Source organism: Barbus barbus (genome assembly GCF_936440315.1).
Source record: "Barbus barbus genome assembly, chromosome: 25".
NCBI lineage: Eukaryota > Metazoa > Chordata > Actinopteri > Cypriniformes > Cyprinidae > Barbus > Barbus barbus.
In genome coordinates, this window is record NC_136753.1 from 22310405 (window position 1) to 22331228 (window position 20824).

The 20824-nt window shown below is 36.4% G+C and overlaps 2 protein-coding genes, 1 long non-coding RNA gene and 1 pseudogene across 5 annotated transcripts in view; 3 read left to right on the plus strand and 1 right to left on the minus strand.

Moving 5' to 3' along the window:
- The first annotated feature begins 4 nt into the window (after positions 1-4).
- On the plus strand, positions 5-3936 carry LOC306845367 (cytokine-inducible SH2-containing protein-like). Its single transcript, XM_079378126.1, has 3 exons — positions 5-601; positions 1185-1339; positions 1830-3936. Exons 1-3 carry the CDS (start codon positions 582-584, stop codon positions 2318-2320), a joined length of 666 nt encoding a protein of 221 aa, XP_079234252.1. The 5' UTR covers positions 5-581; the 3' UTR covers positions 2321-3936.
- Positions 3937-4814: 878 nt separating this feature from the next.
- Positions 4815-13130, minus strand: LOC306845283 (MTRF1L release factor glutamine methyltransferase-like; annotated as a pseudogene). The gene is made up of 9 exons: positions 13098-13130; positions 12808-13044; positions 12411-12480; positions 11503-11596; positions 11208-11364; positions 7084-7189; positions 6888-6982; positions 6032-6142; positions 4815-4863 (listed from the first exon to the last, which is right to left on the minus strand). The product of its transcript is annotated as an MTRF1L release factor glutamine methyltransferase-like (transcript).
- A 206-nt stretch (positions 13131-13336) lies between these two features.
- LOC306845368 lies at positions 13337-18445 on the plus strand. Its single transcript, XR_013781983.1, has 3 exons — positions 13337-13550; positions 15945-16034; positions 16503-18445. It is a non-coding gene; the product is annotated as an uncharacterized lncRNA (long non-coding RNA).
- Positions 18446-19551: 1106 nt separating this feature from the next.
- LOC306844479 (SLIT-ROBO Rho GTPase-activating protein 3) overlaps positions 19552-20824 on the plus strand; it is an 85107-nt gene continuing 83834 nt past the window's right edge. The window contains exon 1 of one of the 2 annotated variants that reach the window (XM_079376643.1): positions 19552-20099. In XM_079376643.1, coding sequence (XP_079232769.1) covers positions 20033-20099 — 67 coding nt within the window. In that variant the 5' untranslated portion in view covers positions 19552-20032. The remainder of the gene's footprint in view (positions 20100-20824) is intronic. The other variant, XM_079376644.1, reaches the window with a different exon arrangement.

Here is a 20824-nt window from a genome sequence, read left to right on the forward strand (position 1 = left end):
TCCTGGAAAGTTCTTGGAACGCCAGACATGCGGTTTCACGAGAAACGCCGTTTTCATCCTCAAACACCAGGAAGCAATTACCGCCATCACCATAATAAAACTCCCAAATGAGTCATTCAAAGACCATCCCTGTGCTAGTGCATTACTCACGAGACTGCTGTATGCTTGAATGACAAAGAAGAGGGGATTGATTCTGTGGGTTTCACAGAGCTGTGCTGCCGATGGCGTCAGAGGCGATAAACATGGTGGGGGGGGGGGGGTTTCTCAGAAAACCGATTCTAGGAAGTCAGACGAAGTGAGCAAGCCAAATCCTGCAGTGTTCCGCTTCTTGTTCAGTTTTAGGACACGAGCTGCAAAGAAACACCGCTCGTTTTCGAGAACCATGTCCGTGTAGTTTGTTAAACAAACCCGCAGACAAGTCGCGCACTTATTATGACAGTCGGCGACAGAGTCCTGAAGCTGTTCGACAACCTTCATATGCTTGAGAAATATCTCTGAACTGTCTGCCGTCCCGCAAGAAGAGTCCGAGAAAAAACCTCAGGAACAAAGAAACTTTAAGGAATCCGGCAGATATCTTCACAATGATTCTGTGCGTTCAAGGGTGAGTTTTAGCGACCTGTATTTATTAAATTACCATAACAACATTACTATCTTAGCAGCTAATAGTTCATTAACAAAATACCACACATTCTTCTTGTTGACGCAAAGCATTGTGTGAAAGACAAATGGACTCCATAATAATAATAATTTTTAAAGTAACAAAGTAAATATATGTAGATTGTTAAAAAGTGTTTTTTTTTTTTTTACATTAGGGAGGTTCATATCTTTTCGCAATAATTCAACCTAATGATTGATCTTGATTTTCTTTATATTATATGTATTAACAAAATATGATATGTGGCATTAATAGCAGGAAAAAAAACAACTTTCTTTTTGGGTCTCTTTCGCAGTTATTTATTATGCCTCTGTGAACTGGTTAAGAATTAACATTAAGTTTAACTAAATGAAAAAGCTGAATAAGCAATTTCTTCTAAATGTGTATTTCTGTGCATATTTGAACAGATAGTGTTTGGTGCCAAGACAAAAAAAAAAAAAATCACATGCCATCATGTTTTAATAAGTTTTAATTTTAAGATGATTGCAACCTTTTAAATACTTAAAATTGTTTCATAATTTTTTTCCAGGCCTGCTCATTTGCAAGATACCGCCAATCCAATGGTCAGGTTTCCGGTGGTGACTTTGTCCTCTCCTCGCTGCATCCATGCAACTGTTACCTTATGGGACCCCAGCAAAGATTTAAGATCTATCTCCAGTAATTTCTCCTATCTGGATTCCTCAGGTAGAATACACATTTAAAATGTTACAACTATAATAATAACAAACAACAACTATTATTATTATTATTTCTAGAACAAAATGGCAATTCATTGCATTCATTCATTTATATATCTGCAAATCCATAAATCAAGGGTCATTCTATAAAACATGCTTTTTCCATTTTTTTTTTTTTTTTTTTAAATAAAGTGTTTAATCATGTGTTACATTAAGCTACAGTTAAAAGGTAAATTATTACTTTTCATTTAGGGATAGAATATTTTCTTTCAGTAAGGAACTTTTTAGCTTAATTTAAAATTTGTATTTAAAATACATATACAACAGTGAGAATTTGAAACGTGCTAAAAAAAAGAATAATTTTTAAAGGCCTCTAAAGGCACCTGTTTTGTAGAATGACCTCTTGTGATTTTTTTTTTTATACTATTTTCATCCCTTTATTTCATATAAAGTCTCCAATAACAACTCATTTTAATAATCCCTCCCATTTTTTCCAGGTTGGTACTGGGGTGCCATCTCTGCCAGTGAGGCCCACTCTGTCCTACAGGGGGCCACGGAGGGTACTTTCCTTATACGGGACAGCAGCCACCCTCTCTATATGTTGACACTGTCTGTTAAAACTGGTCGCGGGCCCACGAACGTTCGTATCGAGTACAGTCTTGGACGTTTCCGTCTGGACTCCAGTTCCCCAGCCAAATCTCGCCTGCAGTCCTTCCCAGATGTCCCCAGCCTCGTACAGCACTACGTGAGCTCCAGGAACAAAGGGGAGGAGGAAAAGACTGAGGAGTCGGATCACGTAACTTCGCCGGCCCCCAAGGAATGTGCGGTGTTGCTAAAACTCAAACGGCCGATGCATCGTCCTCAAGCCTTTCCTTCTTTGCAACATCTCACTCGCTTAGTAATCAACAAACACACCACTTGCACAGAGAGCCTGCCTCTACCGAGACTGTTACTGCAGTATCTTCAGGATTACCCTTTCCAGCTTTGACTTCGCCATGGAAATGCACACTACGGCCAATCACGAGCTGGATGCTGATGTTTTGAAGGCAGCAAGTTAAATGCACAGCCCCAATCTGAGGTTTGGGTCAAAAAGCAGTGTTAACCACTTGAAGAGTGACTCTTGTTTCTGGAGCAAGTTTTTGATGGTCAGCAAGTCTGTCTTCATAGAAAGATAGATATACCCAAGTGGGACTGAGTCAACCCATGTCCAGAAATTGACTCGTGAAGAAGCAGGTGACTCAACCTTTGTGTCATACTGTTAAAAGTGTGAGCGGTTAAACCACAGGCTTGGGGTCTGAGATGAATTTAATGTTCGTGAAACTTTTGTACAGGTCACGTGACCTCTTTAGGAACGGTTAGAATTGAGAACACACAGCTTGTCTGAAACTCTGAGCTCACGAGAAGCACATGCGTAGCTTGGTCTTCAGCATTCTATAAAGGCGAGCTTAGTCACTGCGCTGCCTTGACTGGAATTGTTTCTTTCCTTGAAAGTGAAATGCAGTGAAAGGTTTTTTTTTTTTTTTTGTAACAATTTTAATCAAGATTTACATTTTTTTTCTATGCCCACAATGTGGAGTTTGTATGTATTTATGGATGAACAATCCTTCATTTTGTAATAAAAGTGATAATCAAATTTACTTGAAGTCATAATGTTTTATGCAGTATTTTGTCATTAGATTGGTATCTTTTGCCACTTCTGAGAATAATTCTAAAAAATATTTATAGAAGAGTGTAATTATGTAAAATGCATGGCATGGGAAAAAATGATGAGGGCAGATGCTGTGTAACTAGAAAAAGAAAACCTTTTTTTGCAGAATGAAACATCCAGAATGCAGAAGTGTTACAGAGAATCAAACAATCAGATTCCGATCTCTTCTACATACTGGCCTTCCAGTAAAACTATCAAACGAGGTCATTCAAAATTGTAATCTCAGAATAATAGGATTATTAGATGAACAAATGTGCATGAAATTGCTTTGCAATTTAGTTAATCATCTCAGGACAAAATGTGTGTTATACAAGATTATTCTGACCAAGGGCCATAATTGTTTTACAGCTGATGTCCAGGAAAGATCAGTTAATTTAAAAGGGATATTTTATACATTTAATAATAAAGGGATTTTAAAAATATTTTATTTTTAGTGAATATGAATTGCTAAATTATTTTAAAATAATGTAGCACTTTTTGAGGTTTTGCATGTAATTTTTGGTGTTTTAATTCATAGATTTAACAAGGGATTTTAAAAAATTTTCCATTTGCATTTTAGAAATTAAGAAATATTTTCATCAATACATTGTACCATCAAGCTTTTGCAGAGGCATTAAGAAATGCCTCCTTTTTTAGGTGTGCTGAAATGAATGTATTGAAAAGAAAGCTGTGGGATGAACAAGCACAAGAGAATATTAATAATGAAAAATGAAAGATGTATACAGGAACATAGAAACAGTGTTTATTCATCCTATTTTCCCCATAGTGAATCATTCGCACCGTGATTAGAATTTCCCAGAAACCGAAGCAGAGCTTTTTCTGAAACTCGATCTCATTGCTGCGCAAGCTTACATAAATTTGTTGGTGACATAAATATGTAAATAACTTTTATATGCAAAAAAAAAAAAAATACATGTGAAAACAGTATTGAAGGTTATCAATGAGATCTATTTTAACAATTACTCTGGAAAAGGTACTTATTTAATTATCTAATTAATAAGATTCCAGTCTAAACTGTTACTACAGATGCAAATATTAATTTAGAAGCCTAAAACAAAGGTATTATTATTTTTTACTATAGCATTACATGGCTACAAGAACAGTAAATAAATACATTTTATTTTTAGACTTTGTGTTCTAATACACATTACAGAAACAGAAAAGATGCAGTGTGTGTCAAATTCTGTTACACTCATTAGCAGACTAGAACAGACAGAATTTGTGTTTACTTGTACACATTGCGGTAGCGGAGCATGTCGGGTTGTCTGTCTGTCGTTGTGGGCTAGCTGAGCAAGCAAGCTAGCGGCAATGGGCCAGCTGTTTCGCAGAATGAGCGCATTACTTCCAGGGAGAGACTAGCGCAGGACTGGGAGGGGGAGTTCTTAGAAAAGGCCTCAGTAATTACCTTCAGCCTACTGCACCCTGACACTTGCATGCTGAGCACATACTCACAATCAATGCAATCTCACCACAACAAACCACAGCAACACACACACACACGCTCACCAATTAAAAGGAAAGTTAACATAGAAACTATAACAACAGTAGATTACAGCACAAAACAAATAGAAACCTGAGGTTGCCGGCTTTCAGGAAGGAGTTTCTCGGTAGGATTGGCAGGTCTTTAAGTCAGTGCATGCTGGGAACTGGCAGGATGGCAAGGAGACTGGCAGTGTGCCGTATGCAGTTTGGTTGAAGGCATTTTTTAATGGCCAACTGCTAATGGTGAAGTCTCTAGCTCTACCTAGCCTGGTGTTATACAAAATGATCGTCTTTATGCCTGTCTATCCTCTCCTTTCTTCTGTAAAATGCAAAATCGTGGCCTATAAAATACAAAGAATAACAGTATGTTTACCAGTATACTATAAACATGTAATACTGCTGACTTGGCACCCATAGATAACAGGGTAATATATTTGCCTACTAAGGTTGCATCAGTTTCATTTACAGGCTGTTTTTTTTTTTTTTAATGAGATATGGAAAATTACAACAAATAATAGAGTGATGATCAAGCATGACTTGGACAAAAGCTCACACATTTATTATATATATTATATTTGAAATCAGAATTTTAACATAATATGAAATTTCAAGGTTTTTTTCTCATGGGAATAATAACATTATTATTATTATTAAAACATTCCATGAAAGACAAATGCCAAAGTACATATTTGCTATTGAGCAAGAAATTACACGTTACTCATGTAATCACACTGTAACATGGACTCTGTCTAGGAACAAACATTCACGGAATGAAAATGTATTATTTCCAAATATTTTTCCCACACATTTGTCAGACACTTGCAAACAACAATTAAGGAAGCAACAAAACAAATATTTTCATTCTCATAAAATAAAATTATACACACTGTAATACACACACACACACACACACACAAATATTCATTTATACTGTATGTACATATTATATATATATATATATGTTTTTTTTAGATATATTAAAAAATGTATTGTGTGTAAGTATATATATATATATTTTTTTTTTTTTATTAATTAATTTTTTTTTATTATATTATATTTTAATTTTTTTTTATTCTTTTTTACGTGTAAATAAAAAATATATATTTTTCTTATTTTATGTGTGTGTGTATATATATATATATATTTATATATATATATATATATTTTTTTTTTTTTCACTTATGTATGACTAAAAATTTATTCACTACAGAAATTCTTTACGATTTTTAATTCTTTGAAAATTTTCTGTGCCTTGAAATAATTTTAATATGCACTGAATTTTCTAGGTTTTTTCCCCCCTCTTATTTGCTGTTGAGCAAATAATTCCATATTACTCATACTCACACTGTAACATGCACTCTGTCTAGGAACAAAAATTCATGGAATGAAAATGTATTACGCCCAAATATTTTTTCCCAACATTTGACGGGCATTTGTAGCAAAACTTCACTGAAATGAATAAAACATCAACAAAACAAAGAGCAGGTCACGTTAACAGAGGAACCTGACCTGTTGGTGAGGTCACAGTGGGTTTCCAGATAAAGCAACCCTGCCCACATCTCCTCTATCAGCTGCTGAATGACTGGAGGATGGCATGGGGCAACCTCGAGGTAAACGCGCCTGGGCAGGCAAAGGCATTTAAAAGCGGAAGAGAGGAAAAGATTGGGTGGAGAAGAAGTTTTACCAAGTAAACAATCTCGTAAGCCATTAGTCATACATCTGAGACGGAGAATCTGAAAGCTAATGCTCGGATACAACCCCATTCAACAGAGGTTCTCGGTATCTATGAAAGGACAGCATGTGTCCTTTCTATGAAAGAAACATGTCTTGAGGGGGCAAATAATAAGACACCCAAGAAAATCTCAAACCCTATATAGACCATTTGATGTTCACTGACTAGAAAAACGACATGTGCAATGCTCTCAGGCGATTACAAGTTTATCACTCATCTGTTCGGTGAAATGCTCATTAAATTTGTCATTTTACGGGCATGGAATATGATCACCTTACACAAGTTTTGCAACTCTCATCACTAAAAGCTAATTGTGTTATTTGTTATTGTGTATGCATGTGTGTATGTGTATGTGTATGTGCACGTGTGTGTCTTGTGAGTGATGAGGGCGGGAAGAGTACTGGGAGAACGTTCTGATCACTGGAATACTGTTATCTACTGAACTACAGAGAACTGTGTAGCACTTGATTCCCTGAAGCATTTAAGATATGCTGGGAAAGCTTCTTAGCGCGATTATGCCATACTATTTATACTGCATTTGGCTAAAAGGCTACTCACACAAGAATATTCAAAGAGAACCAGTCGCTCAGCCAGACCACATATAATTGTTTTAGACAAACACACACTTCTTACCCTCGCTGAGTTAAGAGTTCGAGCTCAGAGCCAGAATCGGGTGAATCACAGACAGCCCGTCCAAACCCCCGTCCAATGCGCTGTGGTCTTCAAACCTTCAAGGGAAGAGGTGGGGACGGTTAAAAGGTTACAGGTTCTCAAATATGCACGTCAAAGGTTAAAGCACATTTTGAGCGTGTCTGCATGTTGGCCTAACCTGAGTATCTCTGTTTGTAAAGTCTCCATGTCCTGACTGAGCAAGTAGGGAGGGTTGCTGACTAGAAAGTCAATGGGGTTGCATTTGCTCAGTATCGCATCTGTATCTGGGAATACAAAACACATTTTGTTTTCTCGCTGTCATATGCAAAATATATATTTGCACTGGAAATTAAAAGCATTTAAACTAAACAACAATATTGACCAGATAAGAAAATAATTATATGAATGTAATATGTAGTATCTGGGATATTTTCAGTAGTTGTGCCTACATATATACATATATATATATATATATATATATATATATATATATATATATATATATATATACACACACACACCTGTTTTCAATAATAAAAAATAATAACCAATGTTTCTTGATCAGCATATTAGAATGATTTCTGAAGGATCACTGAAGACTGGAATAATGGCTATTGAAAATTCAGTTTTGCCATCACAGAAATAAATTCAATTTTTTAATTTTATGAAATGAAAAGCTATTTTAAATTGTAAAAATATTTCACAATATTACAGTTTTTACTATATTTTGATCAAATAAATAACAGATTCTTAAAACTACTTCTCAAAAATTTTGAACAGTAGTGTAAATATTATATATATATATAGTTTAAACTGTATCAGGTGCTATTTATATGTACATACAGTAGTAAGATAGTATTTTCTCATGCATGTATACTGTATTCACACGTACAGTATATGACGCATACAATTGGCTGTCAAAACATACATAAGTGTCAATGATCCATGAATCTCCTGAAAAGCCTCCATTTATGCCTGCTAGCTCAATAAACACAGCTCTTGTTACCCAAAACAACACTTACTTTTAACTAACATTTCAGTAGAAGTACCTGCATTTATGCGGTCAGTGAAGTGCAGAGTTTAAAGAGCAAACAAGTTCATCTCAGAATCTAATAATAGTAATGTGGGTAGGACACAGAGAGTTAAAAATCTGATGTTTAGCATTGAGGAGGGCTGTTTTTAATGCCATCTAGTGGGAAGAGAGGCACAAGCTTTAACAGGAAAAGCCTGATAAATCCCTGGAATTAGCAGAACATTTCCATGTCACTACCTTAGAGGCCCTTCTAGGATATGGGCTGAACCGTCTCGATTATCTACCAGCGCTCCAGTCACGCTAATGCTAAATCAATTGTGAATGTTATGATAAGGTCCACAATGAGTCTCTGAACTCTTTTTAGTTTCTTCACGGATTGTGGGCGGAAATTTTGTGGCATGTATTGGAATATGGACAACGGAGCTTATTACTGGCATCTGAAAGCATGATGATATTTAGCCACAATATTTAGTAAATAAACATACAAGGAGCATGGGATGCATTTTGAATGACTGACATTCAAGTTTTACAGAATCTGTGGAGCTTTCCGTGGAATTCGGAGCTGTGGATTACGTGCAGGTCTGCTTGTGACTAATGCGCTTTTCACTTCGGCCAGTCATAACAAACAGAGAGAAAATCAAGGAAATGGGACAATCAAAGATGCCAGTCACTCCCTCATGCTGCAGTTCCTCTCTATATACTAAACAGAAACTAACAAAGAATCAAAATTACACATGCAACACACATTTAGTCTTGACCTGGCTTTAATTTCCCTATGGCATTTCTTAAAGAGAAAGAGAGAGAAAAAGACACTTTCTCTAAGAAATATTTCCATTCCGTCAGCTTTTGTCAAATGAACCTTAACCTTCATTTATTAAAATCTGTCAGGCTAGATTCAAGATGAAGACGAACACACAAATAGCACATTCTGCATAGAAAGGCTAACTGAATTCAGATGATTAAACAGTTTAGCGATACACTAGCAGGTTTGTGTTGCATCTAAATTCATTATCATTTGAATCTTAAAAATTACATGTCATGGTTCTCATAAAAATTAAATTTCATGTTAAGTATGTAATAGATCTCGATAGCTTATTCCTGAGAACCATTTGATAACCTTTATTAAAGGAAATACTCAATGTGATGACCCAAATGTCATGTTACTTTTTGTTTAGAGCCACAACTATTCATGCGAAAGCACAACATGACCCTGAAGCTTCATTTTTTTTAATTACATTATTGTTATTATGTGAATAGTCACAGCTGCATTATATTATACAGGTCCTTCTCAAAAAATTAGCATATTGTGATAAAGTTCATTATTTTCTGTAATGTACTGATAAACATTAGACTTTCATATATTTTAGATTCATTACAACACAACTGAAGTAGTTCAAGCCTTTTATTGTTTTAATATTGATGATTTTGGCATACAGCTCATGAAAACCCAAAATTCCTATCTCAAAAAATTAGCATATCATGAAAAGGTTCTCTAAACGAGCTATTAACCTAATCATCTGAATCAACTAATTAACTCTAAACACCTGCAAAAGATTCCCGAGGCTTTTAAAAACTCCCAGCCTGGTTCATTACTCAAAACCGCAATCATGGGTAAGACTGCTGACCTGACTGCTGTCCAGAAGGCCATCATTGACACCCTCAAGCAAGAGGGTAAGACACAGAAAGAAATTTCTGAACGAATAGGCTGTTCCCAGAGTGCTGTATCAAGGCACCTCAGTGGGAAGTCTGTGGGAAGGAAAAAGTGTGGCAGAAAACACAGCACAACGAGAAGAGGTGACCGGACCCTGAGGAAGATTGTGGAGAAGGACCGATTCCAGACCTTGGGGGACCTGCGGAAGCAGTGGACTGAGTCTGGAGTAGAAACATCCAGAGCCACCGTGTACAGGCGTGTGCAGGAAATGGGCTACAGGTGCCGCATTCCCCAGGTCAAGCCACTTTTGAACCAGAAACAGTGGCAGAAGCGCCTGACCTGGGCTACAGAGAAGCAGCACTGGACTGTTGCTCAGTGGTCCAAAGTACTTTTTTCGGATGAAAACAAATTTTGCATGTCATTCGGAAATCAAGGTGCCAGAGTCTGGAGGAAGACTGGGGAGAGGGAAATGCCAAAATGCCTGAAGTCCAGTGTCAAGTACCCACAGTCAGTGATGCTGGTGTTGGTCCACTGTGTTTTATCAAGGGCAGGGTCAATGCAGCTAGCTATCAGGAGATTTTGGAGCACTTCATGCTTCCATCTGCTGAAAAGCTTTATGGAGATGAAGATTTCATTTTTCAGCACGACCTGGCACCTGCTCACAGTGCCAAAACCACTGGTAAATGGTTTACTGACCATGGTATTACTGTGCTCAATTGGCCTGCCAACTCTCCTGACCTGAACCCCATAGAGAATCTGTGGGATATTGTGAAGAGAAAGTTGAGAGACGCAAGACCCAACACTCTGGATGAGCTTAAGGCCGCTATCGAAGCATCCTGGGCCTCCATAACACCTCAGCAGTGCCACAGGCTGATTGCCTCCATGCCACGCCGCATTGAAGCAGTCATTTCTGCAAAAGGATTCCCGACCAAGTATTGAGTGCATAAATGAACATAATGGCCATTCTTTTATTGGTCGGATGAAATATGCTAATTTTTTGAGATAGGAATTTTGGGTTTTCATGAGCTGTATGCCAAAATCATCAATATTAAAACAATAAAAGGCTTGAACTACTTCAGTTGTGTTGTAATGAATCTAAAATATATGAAAGTCTAATGTTTATCAGTACATTACAGAAAATAATTAACTTTATCACAATATGCGATTTTTTTTTTTTTGAGAAGGACCTGTATATATACAGGGTGGGCCATTTATATGGATACACCGTAATAACATGGGAATGGTTGGTGATATTAAAGTCCTGTTTGTGGCACATTAGTATATGTGAGGGGGCAAACTCCTCAAGATGGGTGGTGACCATGGTGGCCTTTTAGAAGTCGGCCATCTTGGATACAACTTTTGTTTTTTCAATAGGAAGAGGGCCATGTGACACATCAAACTTATTGGTAATGTCACAAGAAAAACAATGGTGTGCTTGGTTTCAACGTAACTTTATTCGTTCATGAGTTATTTACAAGTTTCTGACCACTTATAAAATGTGTTCAATGTGCTGCCCATTGTGTTGGATTGTCAATGCAACCCTCTTCTCCCACTCAGACAGCAGTACAGATGTTACAGATGACACGCTACGTTACTCGGAAGAGCAAGATAAATAATTAGAAAAAAAGACACTGATTGCAAACCTGTGGAATGCTGCGTAGTAAACTAAGAGAGATGGCTCCAGATCCACAGCCCACCTCCAGACATCGTAAATCAATCGTGTGCGATTCCCCCCGTATCAACCGGAGGTCCTCCAGAACCAGACTAACCAGCTCCTACACGCACACAAACCAGCAGGTCCAAACGGAAATACATGTAAACACAGTCAGTGTTTATCCAAAAATTCACGTCCATTTGAAGTCCACTCTCAGTCTGTTGTAAAATTCGGACACTAGGTCACTGAAGTTTTTCACCTCTGTTTCAGGACGAGGTATGAACACGGGAGGCTTCATCTTCAGGGTCAGGTCTCTGAAGTTCCATTCCTCAATCACATACTGTACAGGCATCCTGAAAAAAAAAAAAAAACACATCGACAAAGGTCAATAGGCAATCTATCTTCTAGTATTTCTGGTCTTTTTCGTGAATAGGCAACAGTACTTTTTAACTACATTATATCAGTCCCAAATCTAGAGTGAAATACTAAACATTTTCTTTTGTTTTGGGAATTTTAGGAAATGTATTAAATGTGTTAATGTACTTGTTCAATTTTGTTTACATCTAATTTTTTCTTAATTTAATTTATACAATCTTGTGGTAACAATCTTGTAGTTGCTAACATTAGTTAACTACATCAGTTAAAATGAACTAAAAATTTAAAATACTTCTAAAGCATTTCTTAATTTTAGGTAATGTTAATTTCAACGTGTAATAACGCATTATTAAAATCAAGATGTATCTGTTAATATTATTTAAGCTAACATGAACTAACTAACCAACATCTGTATTGTTAAATACTATAACTAAAGTATTATTTATTGCTAGTTCATGCAGAAACTAACCTTAACTATTGTGTCCTTATTGTAAAATGTTACCAATTTTGTTTGTATTTCATTTTATTATTTGCATATATGCTTTAGTTACATACTGATTGAACACTAGTTTTGTCCTTCGCTAAACATAAATAAGAAATGATGAGTGGGTGGAAGTTAAAAGTCCTCGGAAATGGTTTAGTGTTCATCTAAAGAGAATAAATGAATAACAAATAACAGTTTAAAATAACTAAATTCAAAATAATTTTAATGAAGTTCTGTGAAGCCCTTCACGTGTGTGTACAGGGTCTTAATCATTAAAAACTCAGTAAAGTTGTAGTGAAATGTAGTACCTTGTGAGGCGTTTGGAGCATAATTCCCACACTCTTTCTCTCGCAGCCTTTTCCTCTGCACACATTCCAGCTTTCAACAAAGAAAGACAAGGACACAGTGTCATGGAAAGGGAAATAGGTATTCCTTTGATTTTGTGAAGAGGAAGGAATGGGAGTGAATTTAAAACTAATTTCTTAAAGTACTTAACTTTCTTTTTAAAATGTTAATTCTAATAAATGATTATTTTACACACACTAAACGCCTGCACTTTTTTTTTAGTTGTACAATAAAATTTTAGTTGTATTGGTATCAAAACAAAATAAAATCTATATATGTATCTCTCTCTCTATTCATATACAAATAAATGTTTTAGGGAACTTTTACACTATATCAAAACTTGATGAGACAGAAACTCACAGTTTTTTCGCCTAGTACATGAGATATGATGTACTGGCTAGAGAGAACAGGCTCTGAAATGCCGTGCAGTGTGAAGTGTTGAGCCCACAGTCTGCTGTGATACTGCAGTCTGCTGAAGGAGCAACAGCGCCCTCTGGTGCACTTGACCACAGTTACAACACTCTGAAATACAACCAAAATAAACACACACACATAGCAAGTGCCGTAGTCATAAAAATGTATATTTCTCAGGTTTCGCTTATTTGATTAGAGTGACTGTAATTTAAATACATAAGAGATTAGACACTTACTCTCTGTTTTGACACTCCACTGTGTCTGTGCATTAATCGATTGAGAAACCAAAATATCTTGAACATTATCGTTCTGTACTGTAAGATAATCGAGCTAATAATACACGTTGCGCTGCTATAACATTCGTGGAATAACTGTCTGAAGAAATTATGTAACTTGCATGTTTTGAGCCAAGTAACATCAGATGCCATGTGTACCGAATGTCCGAATCGATCTTATGAGTCGGATCATTTGAATCACTTTGACAAAATGATTCTTTTGAATGATTCACTTACAAACCGGAGCGGCCTTGTTTCACTCATTAATTAAATTAATGCGTTACAGTTTACAATACTCTTTCGTCCTGTGACCTGGAAACCGGTTATCACTACAGACGCCAATTCTCAACGACGAGACTAAAAACTAGGAGGAAAAGATAGGCTTCTAGAAGAGTTAGGATCGACAATAAACAGGTGCTTTTTTGGTCGACACATTTGAAGCACGCATAAATCTCCTTCACATCTGGTACAGCAGCTTTAAGTCACGTTTTATATGGGCTGTTATAATATACCATAAATTCCACATACTTCAACAGGACATCTTTCTTTATTAAGATTTAATAGGCAAAGGAAATTTGCATGCTAATTTATGAAATAAGGCACACTAATTCTCTACCCTGAGAAGGCTCAGACCTGTCCGTTTCGTAGTGAGCTGATGGTAAGTGCACTTGAAGCATAGACTACTAATATTTGTTTGATGGGGCGAAAAAATATTTTAATGAACAACATTATCTCGCTAAAAACGACTTTATTGGAATGGCTGTCGGGTTCCACTGCAATGAAGTAAAAGTGTACACGAATCATTTCTTGAACTAGTGCTTGAACTGTTCGAATGAACCGATTCGTGTACATGAAGCGGACTTCCTGTCACTTGTGCGCATCGATGCTTTTACAGATTTCAAAATAAAAGCCGTAATAGAATAATGCGGCAACCTAACGAAAGGGACAATAATTTCAATATTTTGTCTATTATGTTCATGCTACACTCTGTAATTAAATGTGTTAAACTGAATATAATTTTACGCTTTACCCCGAACTGTGTGATCTGAAATGACCACTAGAGAGCGCAAGTCCATTACTTCACTTTTAAATGTGCTAAATATTAGGTTTTAATTACATATCATATAATAAACTTAATTTAACAAACTGAAAACCACTTAAAGTCCATGAATTCCTACTTAGGGTACAACAGGTCTAAAGATCCCCCTCGATTTTATGTGTAATATGTCAAAAAAATTAAATTATTGATGGAATAACATGTTTTTTGAATTACTAGAAACATCTATGCCTCTTTTCCAAATGTGCCTCTTTTCCTGATTAATTTCACTTACTTTCATAATAACTTCCACATAGCAACTATGTTATTTGGCTATTGGTTAAATTGTTTATGCACATCTCAGAGCTCAAATTTTAGTTTATGCATATTGTCCAGTATTGTGACAACACAAACTTCAATGACAGAAGTTTTGAAAGGACTTGTTGTCTGCAGTCTGAGTTAGAGAAGAGAGAGCTGCAGAGATCACGTGAGGGGAGACTGGAAGACTGGATTGGGGGAATGGAGGACTGGTGCTGTCAGCCAGATGGGACTGATTGTTATTGTGTGCAGCAGGGGTTGCAGTGAGTGTTGCCTCAGTCTATTTTTGAGCAGCACTACACATGATTTAACTGTAAGTCCTGTCTTTCCCCCGAAACATTGTCTGTCAGAATGTCTCTCCTTATATGAACAAAGAGGCATGAGACAATAAAAATGAGATTGTAGAAGTGATGTGTAGTGAGAAAAAACAGAAACCTGTAGCTTTTTAGAATTTTTTTTATTTTTTTTTGTCCTCGAAGCAAATTTGTGATAATAGCTCACGGCATGTGTGTAATTAAGGGAGACTGGTAATGCCTGCCAGGAAAAGTAAGACTGCACTGGTTTCATGGCCTGTGATACTACAGTTAAACTCAGACAATTAACCATTTAAAGAAACTACCACAAATGCTACTGTTTGTCAGACCTAAGTGATCATCATGAAGTTAATCATAACCTTAACCACTGTGGAGAGTGCAAAGTATTTTAAAGCAATGTTTTATTAAAGTTTTTTGATGCCAAGGGTCCCGACATATGATGATTTTCTTGCGAGAGACCCCCTTTCTAAAATACAAAGATAATTATTTATTTTTATGCATTAAAGACCCATTTATACTGTGAGAAAAAGCATGGTATTATAAAGAAATGTTGTTTGCGAAATTAAATAATTGTTTTTATTTTTATATTGTTACTGTACTGAAGCCAAGGCAACATTTAAAATATTATGCATATAAAAATACTGATTTAGTTTTTTTCAACCCATATTACAGTAACGTAAATGTAATTTCATAAATCCAATTCAGTGTAAATTTATTGGCAATGTATTGTTCCAGAGCTGTTGGCAGCTGTTAACTTTGACGGTCCAAAAAATACATTTTTGTGTTTAAATATTTTGTAAAAACTTGTAAACATGCTGTGTTGGTTGTGGCATATCTGTTTGAATATATGCCATATCTGATACTGTGGGCATCACTAAACGCCTCCAACACATCTCTCGTTCTATCTATCAATCTATCTTCCTCTTGTGCTGTTTTTCTTTCTCACTTTCCTTCTATCTTTCACACGATCTATGCTAAACCAACTAGATAAAATGCACAATGCAGCATCCTGATAGGGTCTTGTGAGCAGAAAGTGTTTCACGTTTCACATTGCTTTTTGTTTAGATAAAAAAAAAACATGAATATAAAATGGTATTATATTTAAAACAAATTACCTAACCCATTCTCTTTTTTTTCTAGAGCTTTAGAAAGGAAGAGTTGGCCATTTCCCCATCCTTCTAAATGTCTCCTAATAAAACAAGTGGCAAAACACCAAAAGGAAAAGATAATGTTAGTTCTTTTACATCATTATTTACATTTATGTCAATGCCAGAATGTTAAACTGATTTTAAACTGCATAATATTTTTCTCTATTGCAAGTATGACAGAAATAATCTAACCTGGATTAATTTCACAATGACAGGGAATAGCCCACTGCAGCTGAGTGCCAGATGTGAATGATAAAAGAATGGGAAATATATGCAGGACATATTTAGGATTTTTAACCTGCTCTTGGCATTATATTTTGGTTGTAGCTGTGGTTATATATAGCAACATTTCTGTAGGATTTTGTCTTGTTTCACTGAGTATATGTTGCAGTGATTATGAGTGATTATAAGATTTCATCTTAATCCTCTAATTTCCGTAAAATAAATATGTAGCATCAGATATTGGCCATGCAATCGAAAGAAAACATAAAACTGTATATACAAACATTTTTCCAGCTTCTCAACTTGTTCAAATTTCATTCATCTTCAGTGGTCTAATACCCTGGCAGTGGTCCAGACAGCGTCCTCTATGGCACATATATTCTCAGCAGTGACTCATTCTGGTGTTCTGAGCCTCCCGGAGGAAGCTCTCTTTCTCTCTCCGTAATTCTTCAAGCTGAAATACTGAGAAGAACCTCACAATGCTGCTTTGTCCCTCAAAAACACTGAAGTCATAGTTTCCCAGGCTGCTGCCCCCTGAGTGAAATGCCTAGAATTGAAGAAGCGAGAGGAGGGGCACAGAGCTTGGTAAATTGCTTGCAATTTTTTGCCATGAAAACAACAACAACAACAAAAAAATGGTACAATACATTCTTGTGCCCCTGTAGGCATCTTCATTGCCCCAATATAGCCGATGATGTTCTATAAAATGTTCCTCAGAGCCTCCTTCACTTTGGTATATGAATGAAATTCAAAATTTAAGAATTGCTTTCCTTTGAATCTATCTATCTATCTATCGTTCTAACGTTTGTTTGTTCTGTTGACTGTTCAGTCTACCCGTCTGTTGTTTTAGCAATCTGTCATTTGTAAATATATGGTTTGATCAGTATATCATTCATTCAGTCTACCTGTTTTTCTGTCTGCCTGTCATTTTAGCAATCTGCCATTTGTTCTGTCTATCTTTCTAGCATTGTTTGTTGTATCTGTCTGTCTGTTGTCTATTATATATCTAAATTTCTGTCTTTCTTTTTGTCTATGTTCTAGATATATATCGTTCATTCCATCATTTTATCATTCATTCTTTGTCTATGTAACTATCATCTGTCTTTCTTTCTGTCTTTCTAATTCTAGCTATCTATCGTTTGTTATATAGTTCATTCTATTGATTGTTCATTCAATCTACCTGTCTGTCATTCTAGTTATCTATCAATCTATTGTTCATTCTATCTATCATTCTATCGAACTTTAGTGGTTTTGATGTGTTTAAAATAGGTTTGTTTGCAGTAATTAAAATTTAGATACTGATTTAGAATTTAAAAGGCATTTTTAATTCAGTTCTGGATGTTTTAAAGCCCTGCTTGCCATTACTTGGCTTCCTTGATGCTTCAAAAAACAAAGTTGTGACCAAACGTATGGTGGCATTGATTATGAATCATTGAAAGATCAATAATTAAGTCCACCTGAAGACTGGATATCATAATCATAAAAATTCTGTTTTCACATCAGAAATGTAATCCTCTCACCCCTCTGTTTGCATAGCCCATTATAAATTCCTGAGGTAAGCTTGTGAAAGTGCACTTTGAAAAGGTCAAGTCTTGTATATTAAACACTGCTCAAGACGCCCGTGCTGGTTGGTTACAGAAACTCTAAAGTTTGCTTGTGTGGAATAGATCAGTGACATTGTTACGGTATGGTAGTGAAATGCACAACCCACATCTATAAATATACCACAGAATAATGCAGCACACTGCAGACACTGCTATTTCTGAAAGAAATGACACTCTATAGGTGAGGTCCTATGTATTTCTCACTATCTGTTTTAGTGAAAATGCTGTGTTAATGTATAGGATAGCTCGGATGCCCATTTAGCTATTGATTTTGTCATTGAATTCTAATCTCACATCTTATAGTGTTTTGCAGTGTCACTCAGACCACGAACCATTTCACTAAGAGCTTTTCTTCTGCACTGCAAGATTGCAGATAAAAGGACATGATGACAGAGCTATGATGTGGGTCTCTAAAACCGCAGGTTTAAACACCACGCTGACAGGAACTGTCAGGCCACTGTCTCAGTTCTCAGAACATCAAATTTTGAACATCTCTGACACCTGAATGAACAAAGCTCGTGTCAAATGCTCATTGGTTTTGGACATTCTAAATTCATCTTGAGCACTCAAGGTCTTAGATGCAAAACAAATTGGATGTTAAATTAATACACATTTTAACACATCCTGCTATATTATGCAAATCAAACTAATTATGAAACACCCACAGAATAAAAAAAATTAAAAAAAACTTGAGTGTGAATTGAACATCTGTGCTGTTTCTTATTTCATTTGAAACAATATTGTATGCAACCATCAGTTATTCATCCTTAGTTTTAGACCTCACATTTTCCTCATGAATTACAGGACAGGAATGAATGTATGTGTGTCACATGGTTTAGAAATGTGCTTTGAGCCTCCATTCCCAGTTTTCCAGGTAACTACCCTTTTAACCATGTTCCTGACTAAACTGACAAATGCAATGCTATGTAGTGACCTAGACTGACTAATATCTCTTCCTTTCATTTGTGTGTGTTTGTGATGCATCTCATTATGATGCATTTTCATTGGTCAGTTGCAGTATTCCAGCATATGACCACCATGCAGCAACTGTTTCCTGTATGGTTGTGGTCACGTTAAATCTCTCTGTGGCCTCTACAAGTAAGGTATGAAAAGTCTTATCAGTATTGTCAATGCAATTCAATTTTTCTTGCTAACTGTATAAATAGGATAAAATACAGCTGGTCAATTTCTAAACTAAACCTCAATAGGTTGAGTTTAGTGTTCCTCATTCCTTTCACATAGTAAAAGTTTACATTTATTTGACATTTTTTAACTCAAATCATTGTTATGTCCATGTATTTATTTGTTTGTTAAGTAGTAAGATTAGTGTACAGTCTGCTTAGTTATTGCAAAATAAACCTCCTTCAGGGTTATACAAAATCACTTTGATCACCCTGACATGGTTTATTTTGTAATAATGATGCATGTACTAACAGGTAGGCCTAACTGTCTCAAGTGTTGGTCTGGGTCTCCACAGCCTTATGTAATCTATTGTTTGTAGGCTATAGCATATTTTATTTAATAGCTATGAGAAATGGGACAAAAAACAAACACATTGATACCGCTGAGGAAAATGATACCTTGAGCTAAACACATTGGCTTTAACGAATGGAAGTGTAAACGAATGTGTGTGTGTGAGAGAGAGTGTGTGTGTGTGTGTGTGTGTGTGTGATGCCTGGGAGGGGTGCATATGGAACTGATTGGATTGGTTGAGGGAGTGAATTCGACAATAGGAGGAGTCTCATACGACGCTCGGGCGCTATTCTGTTCTTTGCTTTGCTGCTGAGATTCTAATGCAACGGAGCCCAATCAAGCTCAGATTATGCCATCTCCCAACTCTTCCTTCCAGAGCACGCGGACCTGAGGACCACATAAACGGCATGGGCACAGAAGCAACGCCGCATCGTTCATACCGAAACCTCTTCTTGTAGGCAGGAATTGCATTTTCTTCAGTCACTTCAGATGGCAGATCTTGAGCAAGGAGGAGCAGCCTCTCCCCGAGCCCAGCAGCTCTTCTGAACGCGAGGGATCGGATCTGAGAAAGTGCAGGTGTGCCCGGGGTGCTTCCAGCTGCCCTTGTGCTTCTTCTTTCCCAAGGGGAAAGTATCAGGATTACCAGCAGATGTAAATTGAAGGACACTTCTGATAGGTACTGGTGAGGAAGAAGGGGGGAAAAGCTGTAAACTGTGAGAGTCGGGAGCTCGCGCGCAAGGCTCAACATATCACTGGATTCTACATTTATACCTCAAGAAAAATGTCATCTCAGACGAAGATCAAGAAGGACAAGGAGATCATTGCGGAGTATGAAACGCAAGTGAAAGGTTTGTATGCTTGCCTTTTAATGAATCGATCTGAGGAGTTTGCATGAACATCATTTCACTTGGCCTGTAGAGAGATACTTAGATGTTTATATTGATCCGATTCATAACCTGCTTATCTAAATAAACAAAGATTACATTGTTTTGCACGATTGTGCGCAAAATTAAGTCACTGTAACGTTTATTCATTAAAAATAGTAGCTATTTTATGTCACCAGTACTCATCCATGTTTTTAATTTAACTAGTATTTATTTATTAAACCATTACTTAGATGCGAGTTGCCACAGTTAGTACTTTCTTCATTACATACTAGTAGCTAGCTACTAGACAAAGCCTAACTGTTCCAACAGTGATGTGTAACTAGTCCATTGTTACTGGTAACACATTTTTGCATCTTTGGTTCTGACATCAACTATTCACTTCCAACTAGTACTGTATGTTGTTCCAGTTGTGGTGTTGTCAATCGTAGTAACTATTCTTTTAGTATTAGTGTATTGGATATTTATTAACTACTTACTACCCCAATAGTTAGCAGGATTGACTTAGCTAGTACTTATTTATTACACACTAGCACGTTAGAAACTAGTGTGAGTTTCATTTGTAGCATTTTTGATTTTACTCTAAAGTAGCCATTCTGACTGGTTAGTAATGAGATACGTAATACATAATGAGATAAGTAATGTTATTAGTAGCAATTGGCATTGATACTTGTGTCTCATAAACAGGA